Source organism: Leucopleurus acutus, assembly GCF_964270905.1.
Source record: "Leucopleurus acutus genome assembly, chromosome: 9".
NCBI classification, from domain to species: domain Eukaryota; kingdom Metazoa; phylum Chordata; class Mammalia; order Artiodactyla; family Delphinidae; genus Leucopleurus; species Leucopleurus acutus.
In genome coordinates this window covers 80,911,554-80,933,756 of record NC_139144.1, presented here as the reverse complement: position 1 = coordinate 80,933,756, position 22,203 = coordinate 80,911,554, and the positions used below count along the sequence as shown (strand labels likewise).

The 22,203-nt window shown below is 37.4% G+C and overlaps 1 protein-coding gene across 5 annotated transcripts in view; it reads left to right on the top strand.

Moving 5' to 3' along the window:
* Nucleotides 1-22,203, top strand: part of CADPS2 (calcium dependent secretion activator 2) — a 484,769-nt gene that overhangs the window by 306,406 nt on the left and 156,160 nt on the right. For all 5 annotated transcript variants that reach the window (XM_082846689.1, XM_082846688.1, XM_082846687.1 and 2 more), the window contains exons 10-13: nucleotides 3,583-3,691; nucleotides 4,719-4,919; nucleotides 15,964-16,100; nucleotides 18,401-18,588. In XM_082846689.1, coding sequence (XP_082702815.1) covers nucleotides 3,583-3,691; nucleotides 4,719-4,919; nucleotides 15,964-16,100; nucleotides 18,401-18,588 — 635 coding nt within the window. The remainder of the gene's footprint in view (nucleotides 1-3,582; nucleotides 3,692-4,718; nucleotides 4,920-15,963; nucleotides 16,101-18,400; nucleotides 18,589-22,203) is intronic.

Here is a 22,203-nt window from a genome sequence, read left to right as displayed (position 1 = left end):
ATGTTTTTTACGCTTGAAATATTTCATAATATTTTTAAGCTAACACTATGTTAAATCACTTTATGGAAGAATGGTGGGATTTTGGACTAAGTTAAGTAAGAGAGTGAGTTGCTTTTCAGAATAAATAATGGAAGTATAATGTTACAGTTTACCACTTACCAACACCCCCTAAAGAAACACCCACAGTCATACCTTTTTACACAAAGAAACTGAAGCTCCGATGGGAGCCAGTGGGTTTCATCTGTAAGCCTTAGGCATATGCAGGTGAGAAAGTGAATTCATTGGCCATCTATAAGATACGGAAAGCAAAAAGAAAAGGAAGTCTAAGAGTAGTAAGAACTGCAAGTGTCTCAAGTTATTGGACTCGCTGTTCCCAAACAAAGCTTTGGTTTTTTTTCCCAAAATAGAAAAAGTCTCATTATAAAGTAATTAATATTCTTTGGAAAAAAACTTTAAACACTGAAAAAGTAACTTTAAGTGACCTATAATTGTACTATCTAATAATAATCACTATTTATAGTTTCAGTATACATCCTTCTATTCATGTGTATATAGAGTGTTTACCAAAAAAAGCACACTCTACATTTTTTAAATCCGCTCTTCATGTTATATCTTAGAAATAGTTTCATGTCCAGAAAAAAAAAAAACCGTCATATTTCTTTCAGTGGCTGTATGGCATTCTGCTCCTGTGGGGTTATACCATAATGTATTTAATCAAACCACTGTTGGTTTTTCCACACTGCACATGCATCTTTGAGTATTTGTCCATTTGTTTCCTTGGGTAAGTTCCTGGAAGGAAATTGGCTGGATCAAGTGTTCATAATCCATCATAAGTCTTTTGGTATCAGTCAGGGTTCTCCAGAAAGGCCAGCAGGCTAGAAACTCAGGCAGGAGTCAATGCTGCAGTCTTGAGGCAGAATTTCCTCTTCTCCAAGTAACCTCAGTTTTTGCTCTTATCTACAAATCACCCCACATTGATATTAGTTCTTTGTTGAATATATACTTTGCATACACCTTTTTACTTTCTTCAGGGTATCCTTTAATGAGGAGACGTTCTTAATTTTAGTGTTGGTTCATGTAATCTATTTTTTTTCTTTCCTAATTAGTTCCTTTTTCAGTCCTCTTTAAGTAATCTTCATCTACTGAAAGGTGTGCTTATGTTTCCGTAGTTTTAATTTCTGTTCGGAAGTGGGAAAGGGAACTCTAAGCAAAGTGTCTTCCCTGGAAACCTGTGTTGTAGGAAATTTTGCAATTAGGTATCAATCCACCAGACATCTTTTTCTCCTGCTCGGAGCAGCACCTCCCCCCCACTGCTTTGGGGGAACTTCTAAGAGCCTGCCCACTGTAGCATTCAGTAGTCTTTGCCACAGACCCGGACTGGGCTAACAGTGGTACTTTTGCCCCTTGGCCACAGTGAATGGTCCACATACGGCCTTACACCTAAGCTGAGGCAATCAGAGGTGGCTGCGGAGCTGTTGGCAGCTATGGTTCTAGCCCGGTGAGACTTCAGGGTAAGAACATGAAGCCAGTTCCTCAAGAGAAGCAAAGCAGAGAGACAGCAGACCTTGGCCATGTTGAGTCCCTGGCTGCCTAAAACCTTAACTCCACCCTGGACCTTCCTGTGGGGTTGGCTATGTGGCCCAATAAATTTCCAACACTTATTAAGATCTTTCTTACTTTGGTTAAGTCTTGAAATACGTGTGCTTGAAAATGTGGTTCCATGATTATATGTTTGAGAATGCTCATAATATGTCTCATTCTTGGAGATTCACAATGTGTATTAGCATATTAAAGGCCGTAAAGAACCTGCAGTAAAAGAAGCCTGTTTGTCTTTATTTAACCTGATGATTCCCAAACTTTTTTTTAATTGAAGTGTAGTTGATGTACAATATTATGTAAGTTACAGGTGTACAATATAGTGATTTACAGTTTTTAAAGGTTATACTCCATTTATAGTTATTATAAAATATTGACTATCTTCCTGTGTTATACAATATAACCTTGTAGCTTATTTTAAGCATAGTAGTTTGTACCTCTTAATCTCCTCCCCCTCCCTCCTTCTTTCTTCTCACTGGTAACCACTAGTTTGTTCTCTGTATCTGTGAGACAGCTGCTTTTTTTTGTTATATTCATTAGTTTGTTGTATTTTTTAGATTCCACCTGTAAATTATATCATACAGTGTTTGTCTTTCTCTGCCTTATTTCACTTAGCATAATGCCCTCCAAGTCCATCCATATTGCTGCAAATGGCAAATTTTCATTCTTTTTTATGGCTGAGTAGTATTCTATTGTGTATATAAACCACATCTTCCTTGTCTGTTCATCTCGTTTTGGACACTTAGGTTGCTTCCATACCTTGACAATTGTGAATAATGCTGCTAGGAGCATTGGGGTGCATGTATCTTTTTGAATTAGTGGGTTTTTGTTGGGGGGGGGGTTTCAGATATATACCCAGGAGTAGAATTGCTGGGTCATATGGTTGTTCTATTTTTAGTTTTTTGAGGAACCTCCATACTGTTCTCCACAGTGGCTGCACCAATTTACATTCCCACCACCAGTGCACAAGGGTTCCGTTTTCTCCGCATCCTCTCCAACATTTTTGTTTGTGGTCTTTTTGAAGATAGCCATTCTGACAGGTGTGAAGTGATACCTCACTGAGGTTTTGATTTACAGTTCCCTAATGATTAACGATGTTGAGCATCTTGTCACGTGCCTGTTGGCTCTCTGCATGTCCTCTTTGGAAAAATGTCTATTCAAGTGTTCTCCCCACTTTTTTAATCAGGCGGTTTGGTTTTCTTGATATGGAGTTGTATGAGCTGTTTTTATGTTGGATATTAATCCCTTATCGGTCATATCATTTGCAAATATTTTCTCCTATTCAGTAGGTTGTCTTTTCATTTTGTAGATGGTTTCCTTTGCTGTGCAAAAGCTTATGTTTAATTAAGGCCCATTTGTTTATTTTTGCTTTTATTTCCTTTGCTTTAGGAAACAGATCAAAAAAAATATTGCTGCAGTTTATGTCAGAGTGTTCTGCTTATGTCTCCCTCTAGAAGTTTTATGGTCCCAAACTTATTTTTAACACAACTATTTTTTTTTATGGCTCTTCTGTTAATAAATAGCTCATGGAATCTTGGCCAGCAGGTCATCAAACTGGGAAATGCTGGGTCATAGGCATGAAAGGCCTAACTGCAAGCTGATAAATGAAAGGTGCTTAATCTCTGAGCAAGGTATAAAAAATGTGAACATTTAATAATTTATATGCAGATCATATGTTTGGGGGTTTTTTTGGTCAAAGAGTCTTCTGATAAAGAAAAACCTAGAAGATAAATTTAATGTAGGGGCTTCCCCGGTGGCGCAGTGGTTGAGAGTCCGCCTGCCGATGCAGGGGACACGGGTTCGTGCCCCGGTCCGGGAAGATCCCACATGCCGCAGAGCGGCTAGGCCCATGAGCCATGGCCACCGAGCCTGTGCGTCCGGAGCCTGTGCTCCGCAACGGGAGAGGCCACAGCAGTGAGAGGCCCGCGTGCCGCAAAAAAAAAAAAAATTAATGTAACCAATATGTAAACTTTTTTTCTCATGCAGGTTAGCCAATACACCTTTGCTATGTGCAGTTATAGAGAAAAAAAGTCTGAACCACAAGAATTAATGCAGCTTGAAGGATACACTGTGGATTACACAGATCCCCACCCAGGTAATTCTTAGTTGAATCACTTTCCCTGCCTCTCATGTATTCATGAAGTTGTCATAAATATCCTGTGTCTATTCTCCATTTCAAACTCCATTCAGTGAATGGTACATATTCCATTTATATACCTAGACAAGATTTGATAGGATTTGAATTATATCTTTATGAGGCTACTTAGTTTTAGCCATAACTCATTATCTCTGTTATCTCAGTACAAGGATGAAATATGTGAAAGTTACTGTAACGGGGAAATTATATGAGAAATATCAGCAGTGCTTTCAGAAACTTCTTTACTGAAAAGCAAAAGGTACAAGAGACAGAAATAGGGAAAGAAATAGCTAATGAATAACTGTATATTATATACTGCTAATTTTCTCCCCAGCATCATATTCTTGTACTTCTCTCCCTCCCTCCTAATATATTAATGCTGTGTATAGTACTGGACACTCAGTGCTTGAGATGAGTGAGTGAATGAATAAGTGAATGAATGAATATATGGAGATTAATGAAATTAATAAAGTGAGGTTAAGAAATATAGAGATACTAATGAATAGATTAAGAAATTATTATAGATTAAAAATAGAAGTCCGTGATCACATTCACCGATCACTTAAAATGCAAAATATCTTCTCTGTGAAAGAATTTTGCAAAAGTAAAATTCCATGCAACGTATCATTTTTGTCTTGCCTGTATTTTTTTTTACTGCTAAACTGGTCATATATATCTCCTGCATATAGAATGAGGAATGTGCCGGCAGATAATGACGTTCTTCTCTGGCATGGAATATCAGACTTTGCTATGCATCCCTTTGGGGTACGTTTGTATGTCTTGCAGAGTGCTGCTTTGTTATGAACGGTTCCCTAAGCTAATTTTAATTTCCAAAGTGATATGGAAGTGTATAGCATCGCCTTATTGTTTTCCTTCAATTCTTGGATTCTGGATTTGATCCTCAACTGAAAATGATTCAAGGCATTGAGCTCAAAATCTGCCAATTGTGTACATTTTAAACAATATCTTTTTTTTTCCTCCACAGGCCTTCAGGGTGGTCAGATGTTCTTCAATGCTGTTAAAGAAGGAGACACTGTAATATTTGCAAGTGAGGATGAACAGGATAGAATATTGTGGGTTCAGGCCATGTATAGGGCCACAGGTCAATCATACAAACCCATTCCTGCAGTTCAGGCCCAGAAGCTGAATCCTAAAGGAGGAACTCTCCATGCAGATGCTCAACTTTGTAAGTTTGGTTAAAAAATAATTTGATTATCAATTAATAACCTTAATAAGATACAAAATTGCCTGAGTCAAATTTGTTCAGTATTATAGTTTACATCATTAACTGATTCCTAATTGAATAAGAATAGTTCATTTTAGTAGTTATAGAATCAGTTATCTAATTTTTCAGACAAACCTGGAATAAATGGTGCCTATGATTTCCAGTCATGAATTTGCCAAGCACTGGGATGTCTCTGGGAATCTCAAGAGCATAAAAGAAAATTGATTTTAACTTACTGTAATTTTAACGTACGTGTTCTATTGAAATGGGAAAAGTATTGCAAAATCCAAACTGGCATTAAGATTCCAGAATACCACAATGATGGACCGTAACCTTCTAGAGTTGTTCCTAACAAACCAAAAGGATAATAGGCCTACTTTCTGTTGTAGGTCGGAAGAAAAAGTCATCAAGGCAACTTTCTTTTTCTAGATACCTTTATATTCATGCCATTTTCTCGATGCTAATGTAAATCATTAAGAACTAAATTTTTCATTTTAATTTACAAGTAATTAATAACAAATTATGTAATAATGATAGAAACATTTTCAAATGTAGCTTTAATAATCATTAAACCAAATGTTTTCACTTGTTATACTCCTTTTCAAAACTTCTCTGGTGCCTTCTGTAATATAATAAATCAGTTTGTCTTTAACTGTAAGCTCAAATTGGAACTTTTCATTCAACACCCTTCCACTCTCAAGATTCTTCTCCAGGGAGCAGCATTTTGACATTCATTATTTTCTTCTCTCATTATTTTCTTCTCTCCTCTCATACTTTTCATGCAGCAAATAACTATTTTCTGTTCTTTTTTAGACACCCGATAGTATTACATTTAGACATCTTAAACAAAGGTACTTTAGGCCAAATAAAGATGGAATATGAGCTCACCTCCAGATTCCTACATGCTTTAGGCTTCGAAGTGTACACCTTTAAACTCATCCCGATCCATCTTCAAGTGATGCTGGTGCTTCATACGTAGTCTATGCATCTCACAATTGTATACTTCCGTATCTCCCTTCCTGGCCCCTGCACAATTCTGGTCATACATTTTACTTCTACAGATGTTGTAAACCCCACAATACATTGATATTATTATTATGCCTTAAACAGTCAATTACCTTTTAAAGAAATTTAAATAATAAGAGAAAATGTTGTATACTCAACCGTGTGGTTACCATTCCTAGCACTCTGTATTCTCTTATAGAGATAGTTCACTTCTGAAAGGACTTCCTTTGACTTTTCTGTAGTGCTTTCAGCTTTTTTCTATATGAAAATGTCATTATTTTACCTTCACTTGGAAAGATGCTTCTTTTCAGTACTTTAAAGACTTTGCTCCACTCTCTGCTAACTTGCTTTTTTTTCTCCTGATGAGAAATGTGCTATCATTTTTGTTTCTTCCTCTGTATATAATGTGGATTTTTTCTCAAGCTGCTTTAAAGATTTTCTCTTAACCACTGGTTTTGAGCAATTTGATTATAATGTGCCTTGGTGTAGGTTTTTTTTTTTTTTCGGTACGCGGGCCTCTCACTGTTGTGGCCTCTCGCGTTGCGGAGCACAGGCTCCGGACGCGCAGGCTCAGCGGCCATGGCTCACGGGCCCAGCCACTCCACGGCATGTAGGATCTTCCTGGACCGGGGCACGAACCCGTGCCGCCTGACTCTCAACCACTGCGCCACAAGGGAAGCCCAGCCTTGGTGTGGTTTTGGTTAATTGTCCCCAGTTCTGGACCAAGACTATTCTTAAAGACCCCAACTGCTGACCAGTGAAATTTGAGGTTTTATTTTCTGGCTGTTGGGAACAGGCACTGCTCCAGGCTCTGTGTGAATCTGGGGCATTGGCCCGTCTAATCCTTTAGGGTGGTTCTTTCCCCATCTTCATATTGTTGCCTCCCTTGCGTGAGGTGGTCAGTATTCATTTGAATACGAAATGGGGCAGCGAGAGGGAACAATAGTCTTTCCTGCAAACTCCAGCAGCCTTGGCCTTCCTGAACTGTCAACTCCATCTTTTCAACTCAGGGAGACCACTGGCTCTCTCTGGGTTCTCCTTCCCTGAGCCACAGCTTTGAAAGTTTCTCCTGGCATTAACCTGGGGCAACTAAAAGGCTCATGTCATTTGTTTCCCCACCTCTTAGGAATCACTCTCCTATGTTGCACGATGTCCAAAATTTTGAGAACATTTTAAAAAATATTTTTACATGAATTTTTAGTTGTTTCAGGTAGGAAGTTTAATCTGTTTTTAATGACACTGTCTTAATCAGAAGCAGAGTGATTGTTTTCTTCGTTAGAGCAGTGTTTCTCAATCTCAGCAAGACTATCCTTTTGGGCCAGATAATTCTTTGTTTCAGGGGTTGCGGGGAGGGCTGTCCTGTGTATTATAGGATGTTTAGCATCATCCCTGTCTCCTACCCACTAGCTCTCTGTAGCACCTGATCGCACTGCCCCCCCCCCAGGTCTAACGACCAAAAATATCTCTAGACATTGTCAAATGTTCCAGGGGACAGGGGAAAAGGTGGAGAAGGTTTACCCCCATTGGAGAACTGCCGAGTTACGGTGACTTGAAAATTATTTTTGTGAAAATGTTTCCCTCATTCACTTGTGTTCCAGTATTTTTTCTTTACATCTTGTGTGCAAGGAATACCCAAGGAGTGTGCTGGTACCATAAAGGATATCAACCATCTTACACACAATGGCAAGAAAAGTGGACAGGAACCACTGGTCTAGAACATTGATATCATGACTACATGATACAGAATTACTGAGTAAAGGATCTAATAATCAGTTTATTCAGATAGCCGTATAATTTCTTTCTAGCAAAACCTTTCTATTAGATAACAATGTGTTGTCAAGGCAGTGTTGATCAGGCTAAGTGGAACTGAATTTTCTAGCCCCTTGATAAACTTGTTTTAAAAAAGCTAAATTTGTTCTAAAAAGCCAAACTGTTCCAGTCGCGTTAAGAGCTTTCTTGTATTCCAGGCTCTTAGTAAAGTTTTCTGTCAGAGCAGACCATGCTGTTTTACCTTTCTTTAAAAAAGAAAAAAAAAAAAAAGAGAGAGAAAGAAAAGGAAAGAAGAAAGAAAAATCTGTTTCTACCTCATCCAAATGAGCTACTGACCATGACCTTCATCAGAGATGCGACTTGACTGCTCCAGAGAGTAGTTTTCCCTTTAGTATTTTCCTCCCTTCCTTGGCTTCTGTATTATTTCTTTTTCTCTTTCTTGATCATCTCTCGGAAGAACAACTTTTAGAGTCATTAGTGGAAACTGAGAAAATAACATGAAATTAAAATGACTCGAAATAAACGTTTCTAAACATTTATTTAAATGTTTAAATATGTTTTTCATTTCTTTGCTGACCTATATAGCTGGTAAGGGTAAGTATTTTTATGATACTTTTTTGCTGCACTATATTAAATTTTTTGTAATGATGGGATTTTTTGTAACATCTTTATTAGAGTATAACTGCTTTACAAAGTTGTGTTAGTTTCTGCTGTATAACAAAGTGAATCAGCTATATGTATACATATATCCCCATATCCCCTCGCTCTTGCGTCTCCCTCCCACCCTCCCTATCCCACCCCTCTAGGTGGTCACAAAGCACCGAGCTGACCTCCCTGTGCTATGCGGCTGCTTCCCACTAGCTATCTATTTTACGTTTGGTAGTGTATATATGTCCATACCACTCTCTCACTTCATCCCAGCTTACCCTTCCCCCTCCCTGTGGCCTCAAGTCCATTCTCTATGTCTGTGTTTTTATTCCTGTCCTGCCCCTAGGTTCATCAAAACCTTTTTTTTTTTTAGATTCCATATATATGGGCTAGCATACAGCATTTGTTTTTCTCTTTCTGACTTACTTCACTCTATATGACAGACTCTAGGTCCATTCACCTCACTACAAATAACTCAGTTTCGTTGCTTTTTATGGCTGAGGAATATTCCATTGTATATATGTGCCACATCTTCTTTATCCACTCATCTGTCAATGGACACTTAGGTTGCTGCCATGTCCTGGCTATTGTAAATAGAGCTGCAGTGAACAGTGTGGTACATGACTCTTTTTGAATTAAGGTTTTCTCGGGGTATATGCCCAGTAGGGGGATTGCTGGGTCGTATGGTAGTTCTACTTTTTCAGGAACCTCCATACCGTTCTCCATAGTGGCTGTATCAATTTACATTCCCATCAACAGTGCAAAAGGTTTCCCTTTTCTCCACACCCTCTCCAGCATTTATTGTTTGTAGATTTTTTGATGATGGCCATTCTGACCAGTGTGAGGTGATACCTCATTGTAGTTTTGCTTTGCATTTCTCTGATGATTAGTGATATTGAGCATCCTTTCATGTGTTTGTTGGCAATCTGTATATCTTCTTTGGAGAAATGTCTATTTAGGTCTTCTGTCCATTTTTGGATTGGGTTGTTTGTATATTTTGGAGATTAATCCTTTGTCAGTTGCTTCATTTGCAAATATTTCCCCCCATTTGGAGAGTTGTCTTTTCATCTTGTTTATGGTTTCCTTTGCTGTGCAAAAGCTTTTAAGTTTCATTAGGTCCCATTTGCTTATTTTTATTTCCATTTCTCTAGGAGGTGGGTCAAAAAGGATCTTGCTGTGATTTATGTCATAGAGTGCTCTGCCTATGTTTTCCTCTAAGAGTTTTATAGTGTCTGGCCTTACGTTTACGTGTTTAATCCATTTTGAGTTTATTTTTGTATATGGTGTTAAAGAGTGTTCTAATTTCATTCTTTTACATGTAGCTGTCCAGTTTTCCCAGCACCACTTATTGAAGAGGCTGTCTTTTCTCCATTGTCGCCTCCTTTATCAAAGATAAGGTGACCATATGTGCGTGGGTTTATCTCTGGGCTTTCTATCCTGTTCCATTGATCTATATTTCTGTTTTTGTGCCAGTACCATACTGTCTTGATGACTGTAGCTTTGTAGTATAGTCTGAAGTCAGGGAGCCTGATTCCTCCAGCTCCATTTTTCTTACTCAAGATTGCTTTGGCTATTCGGGGTCTTTTGTGTTTCCATACAAATTGTGAAATTTTTTCTTCTAGTTATGTGAAAAATGCCATTGGTAGTTTGATAGGGATTGCATTGACTCTGTAGATTGCTTTGGGTAGTATAGTCATTTTCACAGTGTCGATTCTTCCAATCCAAAAGCATGGTGTATCTCTCCATCTGTTTGTATTGTCTTTAATTTCTTTCATCAGTGTCTTATAGTTTTCTGCATACAGGTCTTTTGTCTCCTTAAGTAGGTTTATTCCTAAGTTTACTCCTTAGGTAGGAATAACCCTAGGTTTATTCCTAGTTTTATTCTTTTTGCTGCAGTGGTAAATGGGAGTTTCTCCTTAATTTCTCTTTCAGATTTTTCATCATTAGTATATAGGAATGGAAGATATTTCTGTGCAGGAATTTTGTATCCCACTACTTTACCATATTCATTGATTAGCTCTACTAGTTTTCTGGTAGCATCTTTAGGATTCTTTATGTATAGTATCATGTCATCTGCAAACAGTGACAGTTTTACTTCTTCTTTTCTGATTTGGATTCCTTTTATTTCTTTTTCTTCTCTGATTGCTGTGGCTAAAACTTCCAAAACTATGTTGAATAATAGTGGTGAGAGTGGGCATCCTTGTCTTGTTCGTGATTTTAGAGGAAATGGTTTCAGGTTTTCACCATTGAGTATGATGTTGGCTGTGGATTTGTCATATAATGATAAGATTTTTTAAAGTAATATCATGATCTTGTTTATGGTATCATGATACCGCTTTCTAGGCAAACCTGGAATATTTACATTAACTTTACCATTTATGAAACAGAAATGTTTATTTTTGCCACAACAGGAAAGTAGAAACAAACTAATATCTATCATTCATGTGGGCATAAAGGAAACGGCTATGAAGGTGTTAACAACAGCATGCAAAAAATTCTCTGTAATGTTTAGTAGAAAAATGCTAAATTATATATGTGATGCTCTTTTCACTCTATTAAAAAAGATTTTTAAATATATGTAGAATGATACCTAAAATATTTACAGTGGATGCGTTTAATTGGAGGGATTGGTTGCTAATTCATTGCCTCTCTTGCCTGAATTTCTACAATCTATGTTATAACTTTAAAAAGAAAAGCTCATTTTTAAATCCAAGCATACCAAATAGTTAGGGATAGTCAGATCAAAATAATAAATTGATGAAATCTAACTTATTAGGATACAACCTTATTATCTTTTAAAAAGTATATATAATGGTGTGTATTTATAGATTTATCCGGTAAGTGTATCTATTCTACATCCATATTTCTTTGACTTTCAAGGTCTACAGAAATTCTAAGGAAAAGGGTAAATTGGAGTGAGGTTGGGGGAGTACTGTTGAGTTTTTCTGCTTCAGTCTGCCTCTTGCCAGATGGATGACGTTGTTTAAACTGTCCTTCTTTGCGGTCCCCAAACAAAATACTGTGCAAGCACCTTTTTCTTTTTTTCATTTTCCTCTCACACATATAATGTGTATGTTACATAATACAATACAACACAGTACTAGTTGACTTTCAATAATAAATCAGTGTCAAAAATGAACCAGAGTACTTACCTTCTTTTCAATTTTAGCCAGACTTTTAAAAAATTCTTAAATCAGACTGTAAACTTATTTAACTTTATAAGTTAATTCTCCTGATTGATCTAATAAGTTAAATTTCACCCTTCATCAGTAAAGTATATCCTACTTTATACTGAATATATTATTTCAAATAAATGTTGAATATCTGTGTACTTTGCCTATGATTATAGGTCTGTATGTGTTGATTAAGATTGTCATCATATACAAGTATTATTTATTTGTTATTTGCTGCAGAAAGTAAGATGTGTAAATCCATACATTCATTTTTAATCAATTAACGAAAACAAGCTAAGAAATTATTTGGGTTAATAATAGAGGCATGAACGGACCCCTCATGAATATATCTACCAACCTTTATTGTTAGGTCTTCAGCATAAACCATATGTACGTGAACATACCAACAAGATAATCTACATAAAATTTTAAAACATTTAAACTTTTCCTATTGAAGTCTATATGGGTGCTCTAAAAAGAGAAGTGGTACTTCTCTGTGCCACTTTTAACTTGCTGTAAATTTTCAAGCTCAGTGAGAGTTGGTGCTAAAAGGAAATTCTAATTGGGGTGGGTAGTGGTAAATGCAGCTACAGGCAAACTCCTGAACATAGGATAATTTTAAAACAAGTTATTGTATTTCAAAGGTTCATTTGCTGCTTAGTTGAGCTCAAGGTTTTGCAGAGAAGACAGGCTCTTAGCTAGCAGCACCATCTTCTTAGTCCTTTTGGTACTGGAGTCCCAGGCCTGGGACCAAGCACCTGAGTGGTCTCAGAAGGCTGATAAATGGCCTCCTCTTCTACGGTGCCGTCCTGTTCTTGCCCCTTCCTCCAACTCTCTTTTTCTTCCCCTTTCCCTTTTATATCCCTAATCTCTCACACCACCAGGAACAGCAAGAAAAAAAAGAAAGAAAGGAAGGGGAGGGAAGGGAAGGGAAGGAAAGAAAAGGAAAGGTAAGGAAAGAAAAGAAAAGAAAAAGAAAAACATGTAGCATCCTTAGAATTAGTTGCAAAGGAAAGAGAAACATTTCAGTTAATTTTTACCCTTCTCACATTCTGATTTCTGACTTAGGTACCCTTCCTGGGATTTGGGTTCCTGAGCACATAGGAGCTGGCTGTGGTCAATGCCCACCAAATAGCCCTCCCACCACAGTGGGACCTGCCAGCTTGCTAGTAGACCTCACATGGTTTTCTATGCTAGCTATTTTCAAGTCGTTGTTAACTGTTTAAATTGATACTGTGAACCTGCTAATTATTCTTTTCTCTTGACTTCCAATAGCTATTACCCTAATGAAAAACTTAAATTTTCAGGTCCCATTCGAATAAAGCCTCTATAATTTCTTAAATCTATAGCCAATAGTAATCCTCCTCAATTTGGGTTTTATTCCACCCACTTTTACCACACCTGGTGAGAGTACTACCTAAAGACGCTGGAGCATGTATCCAAATGTTACCATAGAAACTCTCCACCAGTACCCTCATTTATCATGTCCAACATCTGTACTTAGTCCGCAGATTAATCATCACAATATATGACAGCTTTACAGTACATTGTTTTAGCTCTTATCTTGTTGGTTTCTTTCGATGATTTCCTTATATTGTTTCAGAAGACAAACTGAACTGAGCTAAGTTGTCATTGAACATTTGATTAGTGCCATGAATAATTTTCCGTTTAAGCCTCATCACCATAATTCTGTGTTATGGTGAACATGAATTGAAGATGATCGAGTATAACTCAGTTTTAAAGCAAGTCTCCAAGCCTTGGATTTGGTTATGTAATTGATTGAAAGCATGTTTTCCATTTGACCCAGATGATAACTCTGTGTTACCCTCACAGTTAATAAAGACATGTTATTCCAAGAGAAAACTTTATGAAAATATTCTTTTATAAAAATAAGACACTAGCTATTTTAATGATAATTATTTTCCTATTTTACTTTAGTTCATGAGAGGATTTTAAAATGAAAGGTTTCCCACACAGGGAAACCTTTCTAATTTATTGCCTTTCTAATTTATTTTTATTCATAAATTCATGGAAACTAATGGTAAAATAGTGCATGGTGAAGTTTATTTACATAAAATATTTTGAATTGTGCTGATCAGATAGCATAGAAAGTACATTTCACTTTCATAGAATTTACAGCCCTGAAGAGATTGTAGGTTGTTGTTGCTGTTTTTAATAAAAATTTTAGTCGGTTTGTTTGCCTGTATGTTTTTTCACCGTCAATGTACATTCTATGTTTGTGACTTAAATTGCTATCATAAATATTATTTTTATCAGTAATACTGTTTGCTAGAAAAGTACTTTTCCTTTTACGTGTGTGATTTGGGAAGGTTTCTCACATTAAATAATATATGGTTTTGAGTTATATTTCATAAGGAAGATAATTCATAAAGTACCTTTATTTTTGAAAATATGATTTAATTATGGGAATGAACTATAGACTCAGTTTTTTTCAGAAACTTGTGTATCTTATTTAAAGACTGTATACCCATTATTTTAAAATAAGAATTTTTTTCTACAAACCTTTATAGTAAAAGGAGAATTATGGATTTTTTTCTCTGAAGTTTATTACATATCCTTTTCTCAACACATAAACCATTAATGGGTGTTATTTTTAACTTCTTGTTATGACCTTCTCTGGTGAAAGAAATAATGAATAAAATTCAGCAGATGTTTTATAAAACTAGTCATTTAATTTCATAAAGGTGATACTAAAAGATTTTTTTACTCAAATGAAGAGATGAAGATTCTAAGATAAATTCTTTAAAATACAAAATCTTCTGATTTTATAGTATGTATGCCTTGCATTTTTCAATATTCTTCCTCCACATTTGATATTATTTCACATGATCATATACTTAACTTTATATTAAAAGACTATCAGACATAAGAATAAAATACAGGAGAAGTTGGATTATCTCATTTCTCAGTTCAGGAAAAGCAGTTTAGTTCAGTGTTCATGCAACTAACACTAATTACAACATGTAATGTACTTAATCATTCAGATAAGTAATTACTAAATGCAAAAGAATACATATGCTACTTTCTCCAGGGACCATAACTGTATCCCTTACATCATTGATGAATGGCCATTCATTGCTTGCTTGCTGCATTCACCTCTTGATATCTGTCACTGATGTGAGATATAAATTAGTTTGTGTATCTTTTCTTTTTACATGTGATTCTGAAGACCCTTCAGCTTGAATTATATAGTTCTTCCGTCCACAAATATGGCTGAAAGTTGAACTTGACATGGATCAATATGATCTGGGCTAAATATCTAAATGTGACTGATTATGTTAGCATCATGTCCACAGATCAATATTGAGTTTTATTATGAGCCTGACTCTATAATTGGGTTTAATCAATAAGCTTTTGTCTCCTTTCCTTTGCAGTTTTAGGGTTGGACCATATAGATTTTTAAAAACTGCATTTAGCTTACATTTAGGACTCTGCTTCTTGTGATGACCAGTAATGAGATCTATCCGTGAATTTTAAGGAACAATGGAGCCTCAGCTCTACCACTGTGAGGAGAGCCCACTTTTATCTTGATAACTGATTGCTTGCCCAATATGCGCGACATCTCTAACAGAGCTAATGTAGTAACACCCCAGCACTCCTTTCGGGTGGTGTGTGGCGCTCTCTCTCTCTCTCTCTCCTTAGTAAATAACTCACATTGAAGACGTTGACAAAACATACCATTAATGAAAGCAATCATAAAAGCTTGCCTTTTGATAAACCCGCAGGGTCTATAGGCGTTGAAAGATGCAATCTGTAAAGAACAATAAATTTGGGCCTTTGATTGAAGGGCCATTTGGGACGTTGTGCTTGGTCTGCATATTTGCACAGGCATGATGCTCCCTTTTTCATGTCTCTTAAACTTGAAGCCTGAGAGCATTCATTGCCATTTCTACATTAAAGTTGGTCCCATTAAAAGCTCCCTACAAAAAAAAGACTGGAAGTGATCCAGCTGAAGCTAGTATGTTCATTTCTGCCCTAGTTTGCCATTTGGAAAGCAGGCTTCTAGCCATCGTTGTCGGTTTTTTTTTATAAATAGGCCCGGGTTCTTTTCCAGGCAGTTCCTTCAGTAAATGTATACTTCAAATGCATCAAGTTTTCTTAAATTAGGGGGAAAAAAGATGATTTCTGTGATGGATATTTGAAGTAGCTTTGAATGTGAATAGAATTTCCTCATTCCAAACGATTGGCAGATTTTTCCCTGTCGTTTTTGTTTAGGCTCCAAAAAATGTTGCATTTTATGGTTATATGCTGAATTTGTGGCGTCATATTTTATGTAATGGAAAGTAGTCATCTGTTATCATGAGACATACATTTTGTGTTGTTCAAAAAGCGCATTTGCCTGTTATTAAACCACAAAAATAAATGTACATGCCTCTCTGAATTTACAGATGCAGACCGTTTTCAGAAACATGGTATGGATGAGTTTATTTCTGCGAATCCCTGCAAGCTAGACCACGCCTTCCTTTTTAGAATACTCCAGAGGCAGACTTTGGATCACAGACTGAACGATTCCTATTCTTGCTTGGTTAGTACAAATCTGTCTATCTCGTCCCCTATAGGTTAGAGTGAAAGATTTTTTAAAGTGAGAAATACTTGTTATGAAGGAGCCTTTTATTATCCCTGACTCATTTAATAACTATAGTTGGAGTTAGGGATAAAGGATTCCAATCGATTGCTTCCCAATTTGAAAATTATACACTTGAAGACCACTGCTGTGCCACTCAATAGACAGGAGAATGGACTCAAACAGACTCTGAACTGTGGTTTCTCAGTCCCTCCAGAGAAGGTGGAATGAAAATAGAAGGCTTTACTAAAGATAAAAAACCTCTGTGATAGAATTTACTAACACCTGTACAGACATTTTAAGGTTTAAATTCTGCTCACCTAATGGTGATACTGTTCATGTCTCTCTTTTGTTCCTAGAAAGACAATCTAAGTGACAGGGAAAAGGAACAGTGCAATAAATAATACGATGACAGGGGCTGTATGTAACAGAGAGAGGAAAGCTTTAGTTTCATCTAACCCTCCAAAGATAATTTGAATTTCCTTTAAAAAAAAAAAAAAGGCATTAAATCGAGTAGCTAAACTGCTACTTTGTGTTTAAACCAGCCAAAATTCGGGATACAAAGTATAATTTACATTTAGAAGGAATGCTTGACTCCTTAGAATGTGGGCATTAAACTATAGCCTAAAAATCGTATGTACCTTTAAATCCAAGGATTTTTGTTCATGGCAGTTCCTCTGGAATTTCTCCAGCTGGAATATCCCTATTTCTATCACCACTTAGTCTGTTGGCTACTGAGCATGGTAGCTGCATGCAGTAAAGTTACACTCTCTTTAAAATAAGATTTTAGACAGGATGTGCTGTCAGCTCATCAGAGATGTTTCAGTAGACAGGAAGAAATTAAACAATTTATTGCCATGATCATGCTGATGGTTCATTAATTCATTTATAGACTCTTTTTTAAGTACCTGTTATTCAACAAGTAATTGTGTAGCTTAAACCCAATCCAGCCCAAACTTTACAATTACATGGAGAGTAAAACAAGTCATCACAAAACCCTAATGTATCTTTCTGTGGACGAGCACACGTAGACTGATCATCAATAAGAACACTTTCCTCTGGGATTCCACTCTGTGGGGTTAGTTCCTGAACTGTCAAAAGTCGTTTTCATTATGTGGATGACCTCACGTGCCATATGAAGTGTGAGGAGAACACTACAGTGTGTCTTCAACTGCACCTAGAGGGTAGGTGTGATTAGAAAGAGTGTTTGAGCGCAAGATGACCCTGGGTGTAAATCATGGCTCAGCAGCGGATTTGCACTGTCGTCTTGAGCAATTCACTGATTACCTCTGAACTTTAGTTTCTGTATCTGTAACATGGAGTCATAGTAACTACTATGCATGATGGTTCTAAATATTAAATATATACATAGTATGTCTGGTACGGTGCCTATACTATCACCACAGTAAGTAGTATTCTGGTTTTCTTTTTTCTCCTCTTCCTTTTTAGTTATTTTTTATTGCAGTCTCATCTTTCTGTATTTCTCACTGTTCTTTTCCTTCTCTTGCACAATTATGCTGCCCCCTTTGAAAACTCTCCATTTCCCCTTCTTTCTCTTTTTTATCTTAAATTAATCCATATAATCCCCTGAAATATTTTATAAACCAGCTCTACCTAACCTGGCCCTCTCTTGTTAGCCAAGCATACACACCCATCCTAACATCTCATTTCAAGAGAACCAGAAACTACTGCTGTAAAACATTAACTTTGTTGTATTGGTCATAGAAAGACAATAGAATGAGAACAATATCCCAAATATTTAAATACCGAAGTAGTACATGTTTACCACTGCTAGACTTACTGACATTCTCTTAGTTCACTTTATAAAATGCTTTTGGAAACTAGGCAATTTCAGTTATCAGGTCTGCTTTACCATTCTCTTTTTAGTTGATTCGTATAGAGATTGAAGTTTTTTGTAATGTCATTCTTTGTGACCAACAGTTTAGATGCTGTGAATAAATTTGACTAATTGTGAGTGACAGTGGAGAACGGTTGCCCATGCCTCACTGTGGCAATAAAGACAGGATGCTTTCACGTTGTCAGTGACCCAGATCAGTTCCAAAATTGATGACATTCGCTCTTTAGAAAACAATAGGAAACATACTACTAATTTTAAAAATATTGTCAAAAGACACTGTAACGCAGCTTCCGCTTATAATGCCTAAGAGTGCCTACAGAAAAGCAAATCCTGGTACAGAAAGAGAAAAAAAAAAACATATATATATATATATATATATATATTTCTGTTCTTCCTTTTGCAGGGGTGGTTTAGCCCTGGCCAAGTCTTTGTGCTGGATGAGTACTGTGCCCGTTATGGCGTGAGGGGCTGTTATAGACACCTCTGCTACCTTACAGAACTGATGGAGCATTCAGAAAACGGTGCTGTCATTGACCCAACCCTGCTTCATTACAGCTTTGCGTTCTGCGCCTCTCATGTGCATGGCAACAGGTATTTTTACTTGCAAACACACAGTGAAATGTGGAGGGGTGACTTGGGAAGAGAGAAAAATGCTATTATCACCTAGTTACAGATTTTAAATAGCAAATGCTTCTTGCAAGAGGAAAAAAAAAACCCACAAAGGAAAAATGTACATCAATATGCCGGTGATTTAGGTGGGCTGCACTTTATGTTTCTTTTTGCCATTAAAGCCACTTGAAACAGAGAGAGAGAGAATCTATGAGATTAGAAGTCGCCTTTTAGTTCTTATGTACCACCCAGTATTAGGGTCTGCCCAGCTTAAGTGTCATCTGTATTTCTGTTGTAATGCATGTGGATGTCTGGGTAGGGTTTGTTGACAGGTTTGTGTATACCTAATGATCCTTGCTTTTCCGCTGTGGAACAAGTGTTCATCGATAAAGCGAGACAAATACTGGGTTTATGTAGAGTCTCCTCCCAGCCCCTTCCCTAATCCACACTTGAGGAACAAGTATCCCCTTTTAGCACTCTAAGCCAGTGACCTCACCTCTTGTTTTACCAAAAGAGCAAAATACCACCTAATGCAGGCCCCCGCAACGATGCATCTCTGACCTTAAAAATCTCTCCACCTTGTTCCCTCTCTCCTCCCCATCTTGTTCCAGGGAACCTTCACTAGGTGGGGCTCCTCCCATAAAGGAGATGCCCTTTATCTCATCCCCTTTGTACCTTGCCTCACCCGTTATTCCATCTCCCCCCTTTATATTTCCTTTCTTCCCACAAGCCTAAGCTTCATCTAGCCGCACAAGAGAACAGAGTGGTAGTACTTGCTAACTAGATGAGGTAGGGCAAGTTTCTGCATCGAGTTCTGTCTCTATTTCTCCATCTTTAAGAAAGACATAAGATAGTATCTCTCTCAAATCATAAGTTGTGATAAGGATTAAACGCATTAAACAGTGCCTGGCTTGTGAGTGGTCAAAAAACTGTGAAGGGATAGTTTACATTGTCTTAAGTACTGTTGTCCCGTCAAGCTACCTCTCCATGGTTCTCTTTCTCCTCCCCACCAAACTCCTCTCACCATTTCCCCCGTTCGGCCCCCAGCTCCGCACTTGCCGGTGATGCTGCTTGAAATGGATTGCCTTCTCCAGCTCCACCCTCCTTACTCTCATGGGAGAGGTGACGCTGTGGAATATCAAGTCCCCGTGCTTCTGTAAATGCTTCTCATTTTCCCTGATGCAGCTATCTCAGCGCTCCTCTTTTTATTTTATTCTATTATCTTCTCTTTTTTGGCCGTCTCTTCGCTCATAGTTCGTGTTTCTCCAGACCCCAAGTGTGGCATTTTCTCACGTCTGTTCTTGAACTTGCTCTCTTCTTTCTGAGGATTTTTTTCTACTTCAGTGAAAAATTCTGTGTTGGTGATCTTGCCACTTTCCACAGCTTCAAGTATGACCTCTCTTCATACAGATAATTCCAACCCAACTCTTCTCCTAAGCTACAGATCTCTGTCTACAACTGGCAGCTTGAATCTTCTGCTGATGTCTTAAACTCTCCACATTTAAAACGAAATCCATCATCTCATGAAACCCGCTCCTGTACCTCTCTGAGCTCCTAGCAGAGTGCCTGACAAGAAGTAACGCTCAGGCACAAAGTAAGTGTTCAGTAAATACTTGATGAATGAATGAATGACTTTGTTATTTGTATTAATATCACTTCCAGTAATGGCCATTCGTCTTTCATTTATCTTTCCCTTTTACCTCCTAGCCCCATTTTGTTGCCAATGTCAATATTCTGTCTTTACAGTACTCCTCAGATTTGTCTTTTAGCATTTCCGTTGTGTCTACCCTAATTCTGGCCTTTATTTTTTCTTGCTTATCTACCTTTATTCATCTCTCTACTGCTTTTTCCTCCCCACATTAGTCTAGCAATCACCTTCAAAATTACAGGCTAACTTTTACCATACTCCTTTGCAAAAGCCTTCGGTGATTCTCATTTCATTAACAAATTAAAAATAAATTACAAGTATCGGGTTTTTCCAATATCATCATGTTCTGTCTACCTCGTTTGAAGTCCCGGTATTCTTCGCGACATAATCTTTACCCCAGACAACCTGTTTATCCTCCTTGTAAGGTTTCTTTTTTCAAGTTTTTAAAGTCAGATATCACAAAATTCCTCTAAGAAGACTTCTGTTAACTCAAGCAAACACTACAAACCTTTTGCCTGTAGTTATAAACTTTATCATGTATACTTGTATGCACACACACACTCGCACACGTGCACGCCTGCTTCTGCTGCACTAGATCATATTTTCAAAGCAAAAACTACTTCTCATTCCCCTATTATCCTCTGTAAACCTTAACACAGTGCCTTGCATATAGTGGGTGTAGAATAAGTACTTGCTGAAGTCCCCACTGCTGCCTTTTCTCATCCTACAATAAAATAAGACCGATCCTAATCTCAGAATCTCTTCAGACTTTCACCTCATTATGGAACTCAGCCTTACTTGGAAATTAGGGCAGTGTTACAGAGTTTAGTCGCTTTTCCTATTACCCCAAGCTAAACCCTCCACACTCAGCATACTTTGTGGGGGGGTGGCTGTTGGGTGAGGTGGCAGGGCAAGCAGGGGACCGTGAGAATAACCAGATGGCTAACCTTTGATAGTCAAAGTGAGGGGCTGTTGTACAATAGTAGAAACTGTCTCTTATCTCTCTGGGCACTGTCTTAATTCCTCCTGACCAATGGATATCAAAAGCTCGGCCCCCCAGTGTTAGGCAGCACTCTGAAATGCAAGAGGGTAAGAAGGTTACAGTGGAACAGACAAACCCAGAGAGCCCTGTATGATCAGATTATTTTAGTCATTAACACAGAAAGGTAAAATTAAATTGAGAACATTAAGTGGAAAATTCAGCTTATGTGCCCCCAAAATGTATGTGTTTGAGACACATTTTAATGGAAAGTTACTGAGGCCATTGGGAGCTGCTGCCACCACCTGGGAGGCAGCCTGATTTGAACCTGTGGGTTGCCATAGTTACTTCTATTCTGTAAACTATTGTTTTCCTTATGATGGTACACTGTAAAATACCATGTAAGGTATGTTTCTACGTTCGTGCATATATTATACTTAATATTACACATTAAATTCATTTTCCAGGTTAAAATATATACCTATGAAGGTATCTCTGGGTGGTGCTTTAGAATAGAAATTTGAGTCAGTCTCTGATTCAGCATTTAGGTCATATGTAACTTAAGAAAAAAAGAAAGGAAGGAGTATAGGTTTTAGGGAAATTTGAACCTCAGTTGGGGTAGAAATATTCCAAGATAACCCAAAAGGCATAATGTTTCCTATAATGTTTAGAGTCTAACAGATGTCACTCAGAGATGTCGTGCTGTCTCGATGAAAGAATTAAAAGAGGCAAAAGATCTCTACTTGCATCTTGCCTCTGAAATTTGCGGGCTGACCCATGTTGGGCAAATCACTTAACATTTCTGAAATGGGCGTTCTTATATGGAAAAGGGGAAATATTAAGGTGAAGGTCCTGGATAATTATAAAATACTCTGTCAGTATTGATTAGTCATTATTCTAGTATGTTTCCCTTTGTCAGCCAGCCACAAGCATGTAAATTGTAAGAGGAGGAAAAACGTGAAAAATAGGT